The sequence below is a fragment of the Hemitrygon akajei genome, chromosome 27 (assembly GCF_048418815.1).
Source record: "Hemitrygon akajei chromosome 27, sHemAka1.3, whole genome shotgun sequence".
Classification (NCBI taxonomy): Eukaryota; Metazoa; Chordata; class Chondrichthyes; order Myliobatiformes; family Dasyatidae; genus Hemitrygon; species Hemitrygon akajei.
This window is the reverse complement of record NC_133150.1, coordinates 1,599,239-1,619,764: the sequence shown is the minus strand read 5'-3', so window position 1 is coordinate 1,619,764 and position 20,526 is coordinate 1,599,239. Positions and strand designations below refer to the sequence as shown.

The 20,526-nt window shown below is 42.3% G+C and overlaps 1 protein-coding gene across 2 annotated transcripts in view; it reads right to left on the bottom strand.

Moving 5' to 3' along the window:
• LOC140717082 (DENN domain-containing protein 2D-like) overlaps positions 1-19,479 on the bottom strand; it is a 105,850-nt gene extending 86,371 nt beyond the window's left edge. The window contains exons 1-2 of one of the 2 annotated variants that reach the window (XM_073030263.1): positions 19,082-19,479; positions 10,673-10,785 (exon numbers count right to left, since the gene is read on the bottom strand). In XM_073030263.1, the coding sequence (XP_072886364.1) occupies positions 10,673-10,785; positions 19,082-19,303 (335 nt within the window). In that variant the 5' untranslated portion in view covers positions 19,304-19,479. The remainder of the gene's footprint in view (positions 1-10,672; positions 10,786-19,081) is intronic. The other variant, XM_073030262.1, reaches the window with a different exon arrangement.
• Positions 19,480-20,526: the final 1,047 nt, after the last annotated feature.

Below are 20,526 nucleotides of genomic sequence, written 5' to 3'. Positions count from 1 at the left end.
GTTCTTGGATCCCTAATTCTATGAATTGTATTTTCTGCTATCTTTTTTTTCCAGTTTCCATGCCAGTATTTTCATAGACTTAGATCCACTTTCATAATGCCTCTGTTTCAGAAACAGAGGCATTATTTTATTCCTTATTTATTCCATTCTTTTATGCCTTATTTTTTTCTTATGCAAAGATATCGCTATAATTTTCCCTCTTAAAACAGCCTTCAGAGTATCCCATAGAATGGGAGGTGAAACCTCTCCATTATCATTGAATTCTAAGCAAAGACCAATTTCTGGTCAAATAAAGTAGGGTTCATTGAGTAGACTTGAATTTAGTTTCCAAATAGTATTCTTTGGTTGTAGGTCAAAATCAACAGATAACTATATAGCCACATGGTCACTTACATCTATTGTTCCAATTCCACAGGTGTTTATTTTGTCTTTGTCTCTTCAAAATGTTTCGAAATCGTCTATTCTTGTATATACAGAATGGTGGGTAGAATAATGAGTGTAATCCCTTTTGTTGGGGAAAAGGTCCCTCCATATATTAATTAAACCAACATCCTCAAAAAGTGTATTAACTTTCTTATGTAAGGATTTTGTTTCATAGGTTTTTCTATTGGAAGAGTCTAACTTTGGTTGTAATTGTAAATTTAAGTCTTCTTCACATATCAGGAGACCTATTTCCATTACCATAATATTATTAACTTTCTGAAAGAAGCTAATCTCACTTCCTGGGGGTGCATATATATTCAATAGAGTAACTGAATTTCCATCTATATTCCCCCTTACCAGACTATGTCTGCCCTCCTTATTTCCCATTTCGAATACTTTTTCAAAATTTAGCTTGCTTAAGATAATAGCAACTCCTCTCCTATATCCTGATTTATATGAGGAGAAAAACAAATTAGTGAAGCCTATTCTCTTTAGTTTTCCGTGCTCATTATCACTTAAGTGAGTTTCCTGTAAATATATACATGGGCTTGTTCTTTTTTCATTTTGGATAGACACTGACATTAAAAGAAATGAATTTTACTTTGTCCTTAGCCATGTGTATTTATCTGTCAATATATCATAGAAATTAGCAGAATAAAACTTAATCGATCTACTCCCTGAACAAATAAGAACCAAGAAACGGGAATAATAAAAAAAAAGGCAATGAAGTTGTGATTCCAAGGCTGAGGGCTCTAGTAGATGACCCTTGGTTGAGCGAGAGGAAATGTCTAGCTGTAGGGGACAGCCCCTCCTACCTGTGAGTTGAAGTCCCCCATCGCAGTACCCATAAAAGTAAGTGAATAAAGCTATGTCCATTACACAGAAAAGATTTCCCTGTGTATTCCTCCCAGATATATATTCTCATTTAGGTGGGGAAAAAGGAGTGAATGAATGAATAAAAAAAGATTAATTGAGTGATATAAAATCCACATTGTAATAAGTATTTCTTCAGATAGGTATAACACCGTCTATTTTTGCTTCCATTTTTAAAGTTAGCCAAACCTTATGACTCTTCTGAAGGGGGTGAGGACTGTCTTCGGAAAACTCACAGTCTCTTCCTGATATACTTCTCTCGCCCTCCTCCCGTCCCCTGCTTTCTCGATTCTCTATTTCCCAAGCAGAACGGGATAACTGCTCAGCCAGGCTTTCCCTTGGTTTGATCCCACTGACGGGCAACCCTCTGGCCTTCATGTCTGTAGTTGCCTCTTCCACTGTCTGATACAGTTGGATCTCATCTTCATAAAACACTAGTTTAGCAGGGTACAGAATTTGGAATCTAATCTTTCCTTGCTTTAATATTCACTTTACTTCAGAGTATTCTTTACATTTCTACAGGACCGCCGGGGGGAGGGGGGTAATCTTGATCGAAATATATTAATTTCCAGTCCAAAAACACCCTCTTCTTTCCACAGGTCCTTCGTAGAATCTCTGCCTTGGTACTGTATTGAAGGAATCTAGTTACTATTGAGCATGGCTTATCTTCTCTGTCTCCAGTAGGCTGTGGGGCAAGCACACAATGCGCCCTCTCAATTTCAAACTCCATAGTCGAAGGAATCTCCAGCGCATCCCGCAGCAACTTTCCTACAAACTCTATCATGGAGAAACCCTCTGCTCCTTCGGGAAAATTGTATAATCTGATATTTTTTTCACCGTGATCTTCCCTCCTGGTCAAGCAGTTTATTTTCTTGTTGATTTAATATTTTTATTGTCTTACTTAGTTTCCATTCCACATTTTGCACATGATCTTCCACCTTCTCAATTTGTGTCTCTGCCACCGCTGTTTTTTGATTGACGTTGGCAAGCTCTGACTTGATATCATTTAGTTGCTGTTTTATACCTTTTTGGAATCCCCGTATCTCTTCCAGAATTTTTATCATATTTACCGTTTTGCCTGAACAAGTCCCATCGTCAGTCTCACTACCACGTGTTTGGGTAGGAGAACCTCTCGCTGCACCCCTCTCGTCCATAGGCTCCGCAGAGATGCTTTTTTTAATCTCTATTCTTTTTCCCCATTCTTGCCCCCCCCTTATCAATTTAGATATCTTCGAAAGATCTTATATTCAATGGATTAACAGGGCAAAATATGTTTTTTTCCGGAGGAGCTATTGACTTAAGCTGCCATTCTGGACAATGACGTCACCGTAATTGTGACCTGACTTTTTTCAGACTTATGGTTTCTGTATATTTGTATTTAATTTTTTTAATTGCCTGTTCTTCTGTTTTGTGAGGAGAGGATGTTTGGCTGTTGATGTTCTGCTAGTTTTTTTGTGCAGGAGAGGGTTATTTTTTGGGGGTTTATGTTCCTGTTCTGTTTTGTGCAGGGGAAGGGGGTTTTGGGGGTTGATGTTTGTTAGTGTTCTGTTAGAGTTTTGGGGGGGATTATTTTTTGGGGGTTTATGTTCCTGTTCTGTTTTGTGCAGGGGAAGGGGGTTTTGGGGGTTGATGTTTGTTAGTGTTCTGTTAGAGTTTTGGGGGGGATTATTTTTTGGGAGTTGATGTTCCTGTTCTGTTTTGTGCGGGGGAGGGGGCTTTGGGGGTTGATGTTCTGGAAGCCATTTTTTTTGTGTGTGTGTGGGGGGTGGGTTTGATGTTCCTCTCTGAACGACTTTCATGTCCTTTTTTGTTTGAAGGCCGTCAGGAGAAGACAAATTTCAGAGTTGCACATAGACTCGTGCTTTGATAATCAATGAACCTTTGGACAGAAGGTGTACAAAACCTTTATACAGAATGATGTTCGAAAAGGGCCAGAGTTCATGAAAGATCCCACCTACCCTGCTCAGGGACTGTTTGTCCTATTCCCAAAAGAGGAGGCTATGTAACAGTCACACCCGGACCACAGGACTGAAAAAGTTATTTTCCCAAGCAGTGAGGCTGATGAACACCTCCACTCACTAAGACCATAAGATGTAGGAGCAGAATTAGGCCATTTGGCTCAATGGGTCTGCTCCGCCATTTCATCATGGCTGATCTAATTTTCCTCTCAGCCCAATCTCCTGCCTTCCCCCAGTATTCCTTCATGCCCTGACCAATCAAGAATCTACCAACCTCTGCCTTAAATATCCATAAAGACTTGGCCTTCACAGCTGCCTGTGGCAAAGAATTCCACAGATTCACCACTCCCTGGCTAAAGAAATTCCTCTTCATCTCCATTCTAAAAGGACACCTGAGGTTGTGTCTTGTGGTCTTTGACTCTCCCATCCTCTCTACATTCACTCAATCAAGGCCTTTCACCATTCAATAGGTTTCAATTAGGTCACCCCTCACTCTTCTGAATTCCAGTAAATACAGGCCCAGAGCCATCAGACACTCTTCGTATGACAAGCCATTCAATCCTGGAATCAATTTCGATGAACCTCCTTTGAACCCTCTCCAGTTTCAGCACATCCTTTCTAAGATAAGGGGCCCAAAACTGCTCACAATACTCCAAGTGAGGCCTCACCAGTGCTTTGTAAAGTCTCAACATTATATCCTTGCTTTTATATTCCAGTCCTTTTGAAGTGAATGCTAACGTTGCATTTGCCTTCCTCACCAACCTGTAAATTAACCTTTAGGGAATCCTGCACAAGGTCTCCCAAGTGCCTCTCCTAGTGCCTCAGTTTTTTGTATTTTCACTCCATTTAGAAAATAGTCAATTCTTTCATTTCTTCTACCACAGTTCATGATCATACACTTCCTGACACTGTATTCCACCTGACTTCTCCTGCCCATTCTCCTAATCTGCCTAAGTCCTTCTGTAGCCTCTCTACTTCCTCAAAACTACCTGGCTCTTTCCCTAACTTTGTATCATCTGCAAACTTTGCAACAATGCCATCAATTCCATCATCCAAATCATTTTTTTTATATTAGTTTTTTCTATACATTTTACAAATTAAAAAACCCCAAATCACAATAAGGAACATTGATACAGTGCAAAATTAAGCATACAATGACAATATGCTACAAAGGAAGAGAATTTAACAAAAAAGCACCTAAATTAAAGACAAGTAAACTTAGTATCCTCTCCAAGCCCCACAACACAAAAAAAAACTCCAGACCAACCACAACACAATATAGAGAATATAAATCAGGACAATCAAACTCCCAGACTGTGAATGCACTTAGCAACAGAGGATAATAATGCCTACTACCAGAAAAAAAAGGGAGCTGAAAGCAAGGGACCGACAAGAAAAAAAACCCTAGTCAAGAGGAAGGTTATGAAAGTACTCGATAAAAGGTCCCCAGACCTTATGGAACTTTAGATCCGAATTAAGAACTGAATAATGAATTTTTTCGAGGTCCAAGCAGGCCATAATGTCGTTAAGCCATTGAGCATGGGTGGGCGGGGCAACATCTCTCCATTTAAGGAGGATCAAGCGTCTAGCCAGGAGAGAGGCAAAGGATAGTATTCGGCATTTGGTCGGACTCAGACGTAAATCTGTCTCACCCCAGAAACCGAACAAAGCAATTAAGGGGTTTGGTTCTAGGTGCTGATTCAGAATATACGATAACGTAGTGAAGACATCTTTCCAAAATTTCTCCAAGCTAGGACAGAACCAGTACATATGAATGAGAGAGGCCACGCCCCTCTTGCATTTATCACAGAGCGGACTAATGTTAGGGTAGAATCAAGATAGTTTAGATTTAGACATATGGGTTCTATGAACAATCTTAAACTGTAAAAGGGAATGGCGAGCACAAAGGGAGGTTGAGTTAACCGATTTGAGAATCGAGTCCCAGCTCTTATCAGATAAGGAGGTATTTAAATCCTGCTCCCAGGCCATTTTAATTTTATCCACAGGGGCCCGTCGTAAGGCTGCTAATTTATCTCGAATAATTGATATTAAACCTTTACCTAGTGGATTAATGGAAAGAAATAAGTCCATAGCATTTTTCGCAGGCATTTCAGGAAAGTTAGGAATTAAAGGAGCAATAAAGTGTCTAATTTGGAGATATCTAAAAAAAAAATGAGCATTGGGCAGATTGAACTTTACAGAGAGCTGCTGAAAGGAAGCGAAGCGATTATCAATGAAAAGATCTTCAAAACGTCTAATGCCCTTCCTATACCAAACATGGAATGCTGAATCGTACGTAGTAGGTAAAAAAAAGGTGATTATGACAGGGCTGGAAACGGAAAAACCATGGAAACCATAGCATTTCCTAAACTGAGCCCACATATGCAAAGTGTGTCTAACAAGAGGATTAGCTATTAATCTGGACAGACTACTAGGGAGTGCAGAGCCAAGAAGTGCAGAGATAGATAATTCTTTAGTGGAGCTCAACTCCATTGCCACCCAATTAGGGCACTCGGGCACATGGAAGAAAGACCAAAAGGTAGCACAACGTATATTAGCTGCCCAGTAATATAAACGAAAGTTAGGTACTTTGCCACCCTCTTTTTTAGATTTTTGGAGATAGACTTTATTAATTCTAGAGCGCTTATTCTTCCACAGATATGACAAAATAATAGAGTCTAAGGAATCAAAAAAAGATTTAGGAATAAAAATTGGGATAGATTGAAATAAGTATAAAAATTTGGGGAGAACATACATTTTAACAACATTAATATGACCTACCAAAGACATAGATAGAGGTGACCATTGTACCAGACTCTGTTTTGTAGCATATGAAAGATTGGCAAAGTTTTCACGAAAGAGATCTTTAAACTTCCTTGTGACTGTAATTCCAAGATAAGTAAATTGATTATGGACTACTTTAAAAGGGAGATCACGAAATGTTAGTTCTTGTGCTTCTTTATTAATTGGGAAAAGTTCACTCTTATGTAAATTAAGTTTATAGCCAGAGATCCGGCTAAACTGGTCAAGAAGTGAAAACATTAGAGGTAAGGATGTAGATGGATTTGAGAGAAAGAGTAATAAATCATCAGCATAAAGAGAAACTTTATGCTCAACACCCCCCTCCAAATCCCGGTCAATTCAGGACAATTTCGAAATGCTATCGCCAGAGGTTCTATAGCCAAATCAAAGAGAAAGGGACTTAAGGGGCATCCCTGACTGGTGCCACGTTTGAGATTAAATACCTGGGATTTCTGAAAATTAGTTAAAACAGAAGCAGTAGGACACAGGTACAGCAATTTGATCCAAGAGATGAAACTTCGACCAAGGTCAAATTTTTCTAAGACTACAAAAAGGTAGTTCCACTCTATACGATCAAATGCTTTCTCCGCATCGAGGGAAATAACACATTCAGGAATCCCAGTTGGAGGTGAGTATAAGATATTAAATAAACGCCGAATGTTTAAAAAAAAGGGAGACGGTTCTTGATAAAACCTGATTGGTCATCAGAGATAATGGAGGGAATGACGGTTTCTAATCTATGAGCCAAAACTTTAGCTAAGATCTTTACATCAACATTGAGCAAAGAAATCGGCCTATACGAGGAACACTCTGTTGGGTCTTTGTATCATCCAAATCATTGACTTGTAACATAAAAAGAATTGGCCCCAACACAGACTCCTGTGGAACATCACTAGTCACCGGCAGCCAACCAGAAAAGGCTCCCTTTATTCCCACCCTTTGCTTCCTGCCAATCAGCCACTGCTTTATCCATGCTTGAATCTTTCCTGTAATACCATGGGCTCGTAGCTTGTTAAACAGCTTCATGAGTGACACCTTGTCAAAGGCCTTCTGAAAATCATAAGTACGCAACATCAACCAATTCTCTTTGTCTATCCTGCTTGTTACTTCTTCAAAGAATTCCAACAGATTTGTCAGGCAAGATTTTCTCTTCAAGAAACCATGCTTACTATGGGCTCCAGGTACCCTGAGACCTCATCCTTAATAATCGACTCCAACATCTTCCCAACCACTGAGATCAGACTAACTGGCCTATAGTCTCCCTTCTTCTGTCTCTCTCTCCTTCTCAAGGAGTGGAGTGACATTTGCAATTTTCCAGTCTTCCGGAACATTTCGAGAATCTAGTGATTCTGAAAAGATGATTACTAATGCCTCCACAATCTCTTCAGCCACCTTTTTTTTAGAACCCTGGGGTGTACACCATCTGGTCCAGGTGACTAACCTGCCTACAGACCTTTCAGTTTCCCAAGAACCTTCTTTCTAGTTATGGTAACTTCACACACTTCATGATCCCCGACACCTGGAACTTCCACCATACTGCTATTGTCTTCTACAGTGAAGACTGGTGCAAAATATTTATTCAGTTCTTCCGCTATTTTCTTGTCCCCCGTTATTATCTCTCCAGCATCATTTTCTAGCATTCTGATACCCTCTCTTATCTCTTTTACATTCTACTCTATTATCAGAAGAAACTTATGGTATCATCTTTAATATTATAAGCTAGCTTACTTTCGCATTCCATCCTTACCTTCCAACATTCCACCAATTTTTCCTCTATTTTATGCCCTCTTTTTGGCTTTAATGCTGGCTTTGACTTCTCTTGTTAGCTACAGTTGTATCATTTTGGGGTGTATATATCCTGTGCCTTCCAAATTGCTTCCAGAAATTCCAGCCATTGCTCACTGCTGTCATCCCTGCCAGTGTTCTTTTCCAATCAATTCTGGCCAACTCCTCTCTCATGCCTCTGTAATTCCCTTTACTTCACTGTAATACTGATACATCTGACTTTAGATTCTCCAAATTTCAGGGAGAATCTGATCATATTATGATCATTCCACCATCACTACTTGATTATTTCCCATCAGTCACCTTATGTACAGTCTGGTGTCACTTTCACAACGTATAATCAATGTATACAGCTACCATCTGCATCCAACACATAATTCTCTGTAACTACTGCCATCTCCAAAGGATCCCATCACCAAGCACATCTTTCCCTCTTCACCCCCCCACCATTTCTGCAGCAATCACTCACTACATTGCTCCCTTGTCCCCCCCATCCCTCCCCACTGATCACCCCCTTGGTACTTATCCTTGCAAGCGGAACAAGTTCCACACCTCCTCCCTCACTATCATTCAGGTCCCAAACAATTCTTCCAGGTGAGGTGACACTTCACCTGTGAGTCTGTTGGGATCATCTCCTGTATTTGGTGCTCCCAGTGTGGTGTCCTGTACATCGGCGAGACCTGACTTCGATTTCCACCAGAAAAAGCGGGATGTCCCAGTGGCCACCCATTTTAATTCTACTTCCCATTAAGACCTGTCAAGCCATGGCCTCTTCTACTGCCGCAACGAGGCCACACTCAGGCTGGAGGAGCAACAGCTTAGGTGGAAGGTCCTGATGGGGTACCTGGTAAGGCTCTGAAAACTTGTGCCAACCAACTAGCGGGAGTATCAAAGGACATTTTCAGCCTCTCACTGCTATGGGAGAGTTCAACTCTATGCAAGTTCCCACTTGATTCAAAAAGGCAACAATTATACCAGTGCCTAAGAAGAGTAATGTGAGCTGCCTTAATGACTATCGCCCGGTAGCACTCACATCCACAGCGATGAAATGCTTTGAGAGGTTGGTCATTATTAGACTGAACTCCTGCCTCAGCAGGGACCTGGATCACTGGAATTTGCCCATCAATGGCAGACACAATCTCAATGGCTCTCCACGCGGCTTTAGACCATCTGGACAACACTAACACCTATGTCAGGCTGCTGTTCATCGACTAGCTCAGCATTTAATAACATCATTCCCACAATACTGATTGAGAAGTTGCAAACCTGGGCCTCCGTACCTCCCTCTGCAATTGGATCCTCAGCTTCCTAACTGGAAGACCACAATCTGTGCTGATTGGTGATAACATTTCCTCTTCACTGACGATCAACACTGGCGCACCTCAGGGGTGTGTACTTAGCCCACTGCTCTACTCTCCATATACACATGACTGTGTGGCTAGGCATAGCTCAAATACCATCTATGAATTTGCTGATGATACAACTATTGTTGGTAGAATCTCAGATGGTGACGAGAGGGCATACAGGAATGAGATATGCTAGCTAGTGGAGTGGTGCTGCAGCAACAACCTGGCACTCATTGTCAGTAAGATGAAAGAGCTGACTGTGGACTTTAGGAAGGGTAAGACGAAGGAACACATACCAATCCTCATTGAGGGATCAGAAGTGGAGAGAGTGAGCAGTTTCAAGTTCAAGGATGTCAAGATCTCTGAGAATCTAACCTGGTCCCAACATATTGATGAAGTTATAAAGAAGGCAAGACAGTGGCTATACTTTATTAGGAGTTTGAAGAGATTTGGCATGTCAACAAATACACTCAAAAACTTCTATAGATGTACCGTGGAGAGCATTCTGATGGGGTGGGGGGGGGGGGGTGCTACTGCACAGGACCGAAAGAAGCTGCAGAAGGTTGTAAATTTAGTCGGCTCCATCTTGGGTACTAGCCTACAAAGTACCCAGGACATCTTCAGGGAACAGTGACTCAGAAAGGCAGTGTCCATTATTAAGGACCTCCAGCTCCCAGGGCATGCCCTTTTCTCACTGTTACCATCAGGTAGGAGGTACAGAAGCCTGAAGGCACACACAGAGCAACTCAGGAACACCTTCTTCCCCTCTGCCATCCGATTCCTAAATGGACATTGAATCGTTGGACACTACCTCACTTTTTTAAAAAAATACAGTATTTCTGTTTTTGCATGTTTTTTAAATCTATTTGATATACATATACTGTGATTGATTTACTTGTTTATTTATTATTATTAGTTTTATTTTATTCTTTTTCTCTACTATATTATGTATTGCATTGAACTGTTACTGCTAAGTTAACAAATTTCACGTCACATGCCAGTGATAATAAACCTGATTCTGAGTATAGGGTAGCCTTCAACCTGATGGCATAAACTTCTGGTAACTGCTCTCCCCCGCCTCCTACCTTCTCCTTTGCCATTCCCCATTCCTGTTTTCCTCTCTCATCTTTTTACGTGCCCACCAGCTCTCTATGGTGCTCCTCCCCATTCCTTTTCTTCCATGGTCTGTCCTTTCCTCTCAGAATTCACCTTCTCCAGCCCTTTCTCTTCCACCAATCCATTTCCAGCTCTTTACTTCACCCCTGTGCCCACCATCTTACCCTGCTTTCTCACTTTCTCTTTTGTATTTTGCTTTCCTTACACTTGCATATAGGAAATGATATTACACAATCTTGAACACACTTCCCTTTTGTAAATACTGTGGGCCATCCTGGGGCTGGCTAGAAACTCTCAAGTGTGCATAAGAGGCAGGGAGGTTGGTGTCGCTGGAGGAATTGCCAGACTGTGAAGGAGACGTGTACAGACCTTTCGTACTCGGTGAGTGGGGCCCACGTGTTGCCGTCGGGAAAGCAGAACAGCGGGATCGCTCTGAGGAGACTTTCCTCTTCCTCCTTCTGAGAACGGATCAGGTTCTCCCTCTGAATGGGATACAAAAAACTCTGGCAATAAGCAACATGGACTCTTACAACCCCTAAATACTCTTACAAACACCTGATACCTGGGAGCCAACACTGAGATGCAGTCACAAAGGCCAACTGCTTTATTTCATTAGGAGTTAGCATAGAACATAGAACAGTACAGCCCTTCAAGATGTTGTGCTGAACACTCAGCTTCCCCTAAGATCAATCTGACCCTATCCTTCTACACTAGTGGTCGCCAACCTGTCAATTGCAATCAACTGGTCGATCTTTGAGACTTTCCCAGTAGATCCCGAAAAAAATGAAAAATAAATACACAAATACTGTTGAGAGATTGTTTCCGGGTTGCAGGGTTTTAGTTCCATTCTTTCTGCCCAGTGCGCATGCGTGTAACTCCCCCGCCACGCACTACACAGTGTAATTCAGAGGAAGCGATATGATTTGGTGATATGAAACGATATGAGTCAGTTGCACCTTTCCTCATTCCCTGTGATGCCCACTGTTGAACTTGAAAGTATGCGAGTTCATCAGTTGCCTAAACGCAGTGATCCCCTCGCACCAGGGATCACTGGTTGGCCTCGGGTAACCGGCCGGCGGGAAGTGCCGTTGCTACTGGCCTGGAGTGCAGACAGATGGGCGCCGCCTCTAAACCTGTTTAGCACACCGAATGTTCGTGGTGAACCCGGTGCCAGAATATTCGCAGACGACCTAATTCGGGCTCAAGGTTTCGTAAGTAGCAGAGCAGTTACCTCGCTGTGATCTACTGAAAGTCATCCCTCCAGCCAAACTTGTGATGGCCGATAGATCCTACCTACCTACAAGGGAGGGGGGTGGGCGCCCTTTCGCACACCTTGCTCAGTCGGTCTCTCTGGACTGTGACCACTGCGGCTCCGGCACGGGTCCTTTGGCCCTTACCTTGTCCTCTCACCCCACCCATGACCAGCCGCACCTGGCCAAGGCAACTGGCGGCGGGCAGGCGGGAGGCTGGAGTTCGGGCCCGGAGGCTGTCTAATGAGGCAATGAAACCCTCAAAACTGCTTCGGTACCCTGAGTCCAAGCACCCTGCACTTAAAGACAAACCCACACAGTTTTTTCAATGGAAAAAACGTGAGCAAGCCTGACAGAAGCTAAGTGCTGAGAGCCACGTAAAGTAAATTGCGGAATAGACTGGACATAAGGAACCCTCTTTGAGTATCGCTGTATTCCGATTGTGTTTAACACCACCGTGTTGGCCGGTCCGCAAAAACATTGTCAATATTAAACCGGTCCATGGTGCAAAAATGGGTGGTGACCCCTAGTGTACATACGTTATTTCTACTTCCGGGTTGCGGGATTTTACTTCCAGTCTTTTCTACCTGGTGTGCATGCGTGTGACTGACTGATTTAGTAGGTCGATCTTGCCTTTCACTAAGGCCGAGGTAGGGGATCTTGGGCTTAAAAAGGTTGGTGACCACTGTTCTACACAGCTCTCCCTTTTACCACAGATGTAATGTAGACAGCATTCTGACTGCATGCATCACTGCCAGGTATGGAATGTCTAATGCACAGAAATGGAGGGTTGTAGATTCAGTGAGCACAAGCCTCCTCATCACTGAGCACATCTTCAAAAGGAGGAGGCACCTATCATTAAGAATCCTTACCTTAAGACCATTAGACATAGGAGCAGAATTGCACCATTTGGACTATTAAGTCTGCTCCACCAATCCATCATCTCTCTCAACTCCATCCTCCAGCCTTCTTCCCATAGCCTTTGACGTCTTGACTAATCAAGAACCTGTCAACCTGTGCTTTAAATATACTAAATGACGACCTCCATCACTTTCTGTGGCAAGAATTCCACAGATTCACCACTCTCTGGCTGAGAGAAATTCCTCCTCACCTCTGTTCAAAGGGATGAGCTTCTAATCTGAGGCTGTGCTTTCTGGTCCTGGACTCCCCCACTTTAGGAAACATCCTCTCCACACCCACTCCATCTAGACCTTTCAATATTCAATAGGTTTCAATGTGTTTCCCTCATTCTTCTAAACTCCAGTGAATACAGGCCCAGAGCCATCAAATGCTCCTCATATATATAACATTTGTGGTGATTTCTTTTGAACTTATAGTCCTTTAACATCTTTGGATTATTTTTACTGTGCCCATGGTCTGTTTTTTATCAATTATGCTATTGTTTGCACTGTTGTAACTACGTGGTTTTGTGCAGGTCTTGTAGCTTTAGTTTTTGGTCTTGTTTTGTCTGGTGGATTTGGAGCTCCTTTCCGGGGAACATGCAAAGATGGTAGCACAATATTAATACGCAGCAGCCTCTCCGGACTCTTGATTGGGGATTGCCAAACGTTATTGTGGATTTTCTGGTGTAATCTGTTTTGTCATATGCTTTTCTGATATCATTCTGGAGGAACGTTGTCTCATTTTTTAACTGCATTGTATTTGTGGTTTCTAAATGACAATAAACTGAATCTGAATTTACATTCCTGAAATCATTCTCGTGAACCTCCTCTGGACCCTCACGTCTTTTCTTATATAAGGGGTCTAAAACTGCTCACAATACACCAAGTATGGTTTGCCCAATGTCTTATAAAGCCTCAGCACCACATCCTTGCTCTTTTATCCTAGTCCTCTCGAAATGAATGCTAACATTGCATTTGCCTTCCTTACCATCAACTCAACCTGCAATTTAACCTGCATGAGGACTCCCAAGTCCCTTTGCACCTCTGATTTTTGAATTTGCTCCCCATTTAGAAAATAGAACCATAGAACATTACAGCACAGAAACAGGCCTTTTGGCCCTTCTTGGCTGTGCTGAACCGTTTTTCTGCCTATTCCCACTGACCTGCACCTGGGCCATAAACCTCCAAACCCCTCTCACCCATATACCTGTCCAAGTTTTTCTTAAATGTCAAAAGTGAGCCCGCATTCACCACTTCATCTGGCAGCTCATTCCACACTCCCACCACACTCTGCGTGAAGAAGCCCCCCCTAATGTTCCCTTTAAACTTCTCCCCCTTCACCCTTAACCCATGACCTCTAGTTCTTTTTCTCCCCTGGCCTCAGTAGAAAAAGCCTGTTTGCGTTCACTCTATCTATACCCATCATAATTTTATACACCTCCATCAAATCACTCCTCATTCTCCTATGCTCCAGGGAATAAAGTCCTAACCTATTCAACCTTTCTCTGTAACTCAGTTTCTCAAGTCCCGGCAACAGCCTTGTAAACCTTCTCTGCACTCTTTCAACCTTATTAATATCCTTCCTGTAATTAGGTGACCAAAACTGCACACAATACTCCAAATTCGGTCTCACGAATGTCTTATACAACCTCACCATTACATTCCAACTCTTATACTCAATACTTTGATTTATAAAGGCCAATGTACCAAAAGCTCTCTTTACAACCCTATCTACTTGTGATGCCACTTTTAGGGAATTATGTATCTGTACTCCCAGATCCCTCTGTTCTACTGCACTCCTCAGTGTCCTACCATTTACCTTGTACGTTCTACCTTGGTTTGACCTTCCGAAGAGCAATACCTCACACTTGTCCACATTAAACTCCATCTGCCATTTTTCTGCCCATTCCTCCATCTGGTCCAAATCCCTCTGCAGGCTTTGAAAACCTTCCTCACTGTCCACTACACCTCCAATCTTTGTATCATCAGCAAATTTGCTGATCCAATTTGCCACATTATCATCCAGATCATTGATATAGATGACAAATAATTATGGACCCAGCACTGATCCCTGTGGTACACCTCTAGTCACAGGCCTCCACTCAGAGTAGCAATCCTCCACTACCACTCTCTGGCTTCTTCCATTGAGCCAATGTCTAATCCAATTTACTACCTCTCCATGTATACCTAGCGACTGTATCTTCCTAACTAACCTCCCATGCAGGACCTTGTCAAAGGCCTTACTGAATTCCATGTAGACAACATCCACTGCCTTCCCTTCATCCACTTTCCTGGTAACTTCTTCAAAAAACTCTAATAGTTTTGTTAAACATGACCTACCATGCACAAAGCCATGCTGATTGTTTCTAATAAGTCCCTGTCTATCCAAATACTTGTAGATCCTATCTCTTAGTATTCCTTCCAATAATTTACCTACTACCGATGTCAAACTCACCGGCCTATAATTTCCCGGCTTACTTTTTGAGCCCTTTTTAAACAACGGAAATACATGAGCTATCCTCCAATCCTCCGGCACCTGACCCGTGGATATCGACATTTTAAATATTTCTGCCAGGGCCCCTGCAATTTCAACACTAGTCTCCCTCAAGGTCCGAGGGAATACCCTGTCAGGTCCTGGGGATTTATCTCCTCTGATTTGCCTCAAGACAGCAAGCACCTCCTCCTCTTTAATCTGTAGAAGTTCCATGGCCTCCCTACTTGTTTGCCTTGTTTCCATAGACTCCATTCCAGTTTCCTTAGTAAATACAGATGCAAAAAACCCATTTAATATCTCTTGCATTTCTTTTGGTTCCATACATAGCCGACCACTCTGATCTTCAAGAGGACCAATTTTATCCCTTACTATCCTTTTGCTCTTAACATACCTGTAGAAGCTCTTAGGGTTATCCTTCACCCTGACTGCCAAAGCAACCTCATGTCTTCTTTTAACCCTCCTGATTTCTTTCTTAAATATTTTCTTACTCTTTTTATACTCCTCAAGCATCTTATTTCCTCCCTGTTGTCTATACATGTTATACATCTCTCTCTTCTTCTTTATCAGAGTTCCAATATCCCTCGAGAACCAAGGTTCCTTATTCTTATTCATTTTGCCTTTAACCCTGACAGGAACATACAAACTCTGCACTCTCAAAATTTCTCCTTTGAAGGCCTCCCACTTACCAATCACATCCTCACCAGAGAACAACCTGTCCCAATCTACGCTTTTTAGATCCTTTCTAATTTCTTCAAATTCGGCCTTTTTCCAGTTTAGAACTTCAACCTGAGGACCAGATCTATCTTTATCCATGATCAAGTTGAAACTAATGACGTTATGATCACTGGAACCAAAGTGTTCCCCTACACACACTTCTGTCACCTGCCCTAATTCATTTCCTAATAGGAGATCTAATATTGCATCCTCCCTAGTTGGTACATCTATATATTGATTTAGAAAACTTTCCTGAACACATTTCACAAACTCTAACCCATCTAGACCTTTAACAGTATGGGAGTCCCAATCAATATGTGGAAAATTAAAATCCCCTACTATCACAACTTTCTGTCTCCTGCAGTTGTCTGTTATCTCTCTGCAGATTTGCTCCTCCAATTCTCGCTGACTATTGGGTGGTCTACAATACAACCCTATTAATGTGGTCATACCTTTCCTGTTTCTCAGCTCCACCCATATGGCCTCAGTAGACAAGCCCTCTAATCTGTCCTGCCAAAGCACTGCTGTAATATTTTCCCTGACTAGCAAAGCCACTCCCCCACCCTTCATCCCTCTGCCTCTATCACGTCTGAAACATCGGAACACAGGAACATTGAACTGCCAGTCCTGCCCCTCCTGCAGCCAAGTTTCAGTAGATATGCCTTTATTCTTTCTATGAAAGTTCATGACTATTTACTTCTCAACATTATCTTCCATATAACAACTACAGGCCATCTCGGCCCTTCTAGTCCGTGCCCAACGCCTACTTTCACCTAGTCCCACCGACCTGCATTCAGCCCATAACCCTCCATTCCTTTCCTGTCCATATACCTATTCAATTTTATTTTTAAATGACAATATCGAACCTCTATCACTTCTACTGGAAGCTCGTTCCACACAGCTACCACTCTCTGAGTAAAGTCGTTTCCCCTCATGTTACTCCTAAACTTTTGCCCCTTAACTCTCAAATCATGTCCTCTTATTTAAATCTCCCCTACTCTCAATAGAAAAAGCCTATCCATGTCAACTCTATCTATCCCCCTCAAAATTTTAAATACCTCTATCAAGTCCCCCCTCAACCTTCTATGCTCCAAAGAATAAAGACCTAACTTGTTCAACTTTTCTCTGTAACTTAGGTGCTGAAACCCAGGTAACATTCTAGTAAATCTTCTCTGTACTCTATTTTGTTGACATCTTTCCTATAATTCGGTGACCAGAACTGTACACAATACTTCAAATTTGGCCTTACCAATTCCTTGTACAATTTTAACATTACATCCCAACTCCTATACTCAATGCTCTGATTTATAAAGGCCAGCATACCGAAAGCTTTCTTCACCACCCTATCCACATGAGATTCCACCTTCAGGGAACGATGCACCATTATTCCTAGATCACTCTGTTCTACTACATTCCTCAATGCCCTACCATTTACCATGTATGTCCTATTTTGATTATTCCTACCAAAATGTAGCACCTCACACTTATCAGCATTAAACTCCATCTGCCATCTTTCAGCCCACTCTTCTAACTGTCCTAAGTCTCTCTGCAAGCTTTGAAAACATACTTCATTATCCACAATGCCACCTATCTTAGTATCATCTGCATACTTACTAATCCAATTTACCACCCCATCATCCAGATCATTAATGTATATGACAAACAACATTGGACCCAGTACAGATCCCTGTGGCACACCACTAGTCACCGGCCTCCCACCTGACAAACAGTTATCCACCACTACTCTCTGGCATCTCCCATGCAGCCACTGTTGAATCCATTTTACTACTTCAATATTAATACCTAACTATTGAACCTTCCTAACTAACCTTCTGTGTGGAACCTTGTCAATGGCCTTACTGAAATCCATATAGACAACATCCACTGCTTTACCCTCGTCAACTTTCCTAGTAACATCTTCAAAAAATTCAGTAAGATTTGTCAAACATGACCTTCCACGCACAAATCTATGTTGACTATTCCTAATCAGACCCTTTCTATCCAAATAATTAAATATACCATCTTAAGAATACTTTCCATTAATTTACCCATATGCCACTTCTTTGCCAGTTCTCCCAATCTAAGTTCCTGGATGAGGAAGTAGAAGGGTGGGTAGTAAGTTTGCTGATGACACAAAAGTTGGGGGTGTTGTGGATAGTGTGGAGGGTTGTCAGAGGTTACAGCCGGACATCAATAGGATGCAGAACTAGGCTGAGAAGTGGCCGATGGAGTTCAACCCAGATAAGTGTAAAGTGGTTCATTTTGGTAGGTCAAATTTGAAGACAGAATATAATATTAATGGTAAGACTCTTGGCAAGTGTGAAGATCAGCACAATCTTGGGGTCCGTGTCCATAGGATACTGAAAGCTGCTGCACAGGTTCACTGTGTTATTAAGAAGACATATGGTGTGTTAGCCTTAATCAACCATGGGATTGAGTTCAAGAGCCGTGAGGTAATGTTACAGCTATATATGACCTTAGCTAGACCTCCATTTAGAGCACTGTGTTCAGTTCTGGTCACCTCACTACAGGAAGGATGTGAATATTAAGGAGAGAGTGCAGAGGAGATTTACAAAGATATTGCCTGGATTGGGGAGAATGCCTTATGAGAATAGGTTGAGTGAACTTGGCCTTTTCTCCTTGGAGCAATGGAGGATGAGGGGTGACCTGATAGAGGTGTATAAAATGACGAAGGGCATTGATCATGTAGACAGCCAGAGGCTTTTTCCCAGCGCTGAAATGGCTAAAACACGAGGGCACAGTTTTAAGGTGCTTAGAAGGAGGTACAAGGAGGATGTCAGGGGTAAATTTTTTTTAAGCAGAGAGTGGTGGGTGCGTGGAATGGTCTGCTGATGATGGTGGTGGAGGTAGATACAACAGGGTCTTTTAAGGCACTCTTAGGTACATTGAGCTTATATGTACCTTTGAAATCTCCTTCGGCCTCCCTGCTTCCTCAATACTACCAACCCCCCCCCCCCCACACCAATTTGTGTATCATCAGCAAGCATGACTACAAAACCATCAATTCCATCACCTAAATCATTGACATATAATGCGAAAAGAAATGGTTTCAAAAATGACCCCTGTGGAACACCACTTGTTACTGACAGCCAACCAGAGTAGGCCCCTTATATTCTGACTCTTTGTCCCCTGCCAATCAGCCAATCTTCTATCCATGCTCACACTTTTCTTGTAATACCATGGGCTCTGATACACTCCAACAGCTACTATTTCTAAGTATTGCTCCTGTAGATTGATACCTCATTTCACTTAAACCCATTTCAAAAGAATTGACACCCAGAAGGAAGTTACTGAGCAATCTTCACGACACAGATTACTCAACAACACACTTCACTTCCTCTCTCAGTCGAGAGAGAGGATGATTGACAGGATGTGACAACTAGATTCAGCAACGTACCTTTGGAAACTGGTAAGCGATCTGTGGCTCATACACATCACCAGATTTCTTTAGCGAAACAACCACCAGGTATTCGAAGAAGAACTGGCTGGAACACCGGGACAAATCCTTCTCGGGTTTTGATTCTTTCTCAGAAATGGTCCTTTCGATGCCTGCTTTTGAAATACAGTGCATGCATTTGGTAAACTTCCATTGCAAACTTGTTGATTTTACATCTGGCATTGCCCTTGGTCTCAGGAATGTTCTGTCTGACTAGTTTGCCCCAGCCTCTGGGATCCCCTGCCCAGTCTCCCAGCCTGTGCAACCTCCAGCCCAGTCTCCCAGACTCTGATCTTCCTGCCTGGTCTCTGAGACTCTGCAATCTCCTGTCCTGTGCTTTTCTTTATAAGAGTAATCAGCACATGGGGTTTTCCCCAGGGCCTCTCTCCACAGCTATTTGCTATTCAACCTTTGGCAAGCGTACTACAAATTGAATAATTCAACATTCTAAACAGCATTTAGTAGAAATGAGACTGATAGCTCAGATGCTTCCTGGATTATGAGTCAGTGTTGGTTAATGTTAGAGGTGAAAGGATCATGGTTCACGATGTTTAATTTGCACGGACTTCAGCTGATGCAGTCAGGGTGCCAGAACACGCACACAGTAAGTCATTCAAAAATAACATAGCACAGTGATAAAGTACAGTCCAGGTAAACCCTTTAACCCTTTCCAAGCCCAATCTCACTCTTCCCTCCCATAAGGCACTCCATTTTTCTACCATCCATGTGCCTATCTAAGAACCTCTTATTACGAGGAATTTCTCAAAGAAACAATGTAGGACATATTTGTAAAAATATGTATGAACGTGGAAAACAGTACAGGCCCTTCGGCCCACAATTTTGTGCTGACCTTTAATCCTCACCAAGATCAATCTAAACCTTCCCTCCCACATAGCTCTCCATTTTTCTTTCATCCATGTGTCCATCTAAGAATCTCTTAAAAGTCTCTGAATTGATTTCATTTGATTTACAGACACAGTACGAAATAGGCCTTTCGAGCCACACCGCCCAGCAACCCCTGATTTAACCCTAACCTAATCACAAGACAATTTACAATGACCAAGTTATCTACTAACCTGTACATCTTTGGAATGTGGGAGAAAACTCACACATTCCACATGGAGGATGTACAGATTCCTTAACAAGGAAGCTGGCATTGAACTCCGAAGGAGTATCTGCCCTCACCACCACCCCTGACAACATGTTCCGTGCACCCACCACTCTGTAAAAACCCACCTCTGAATCCCCTCCATAATTTCCTCCAATCATTTTAAAATTATGCCCACTAACAGCAGGACTTCATCTCGCTATTTAGGGAATGGGATTGTGGATAAGGGATTTGGTCCAGGGGAGGAGTTTGCGGAGCTCATCTGAAACAAAAAAATCACATTGAGAGATCTGGGTGA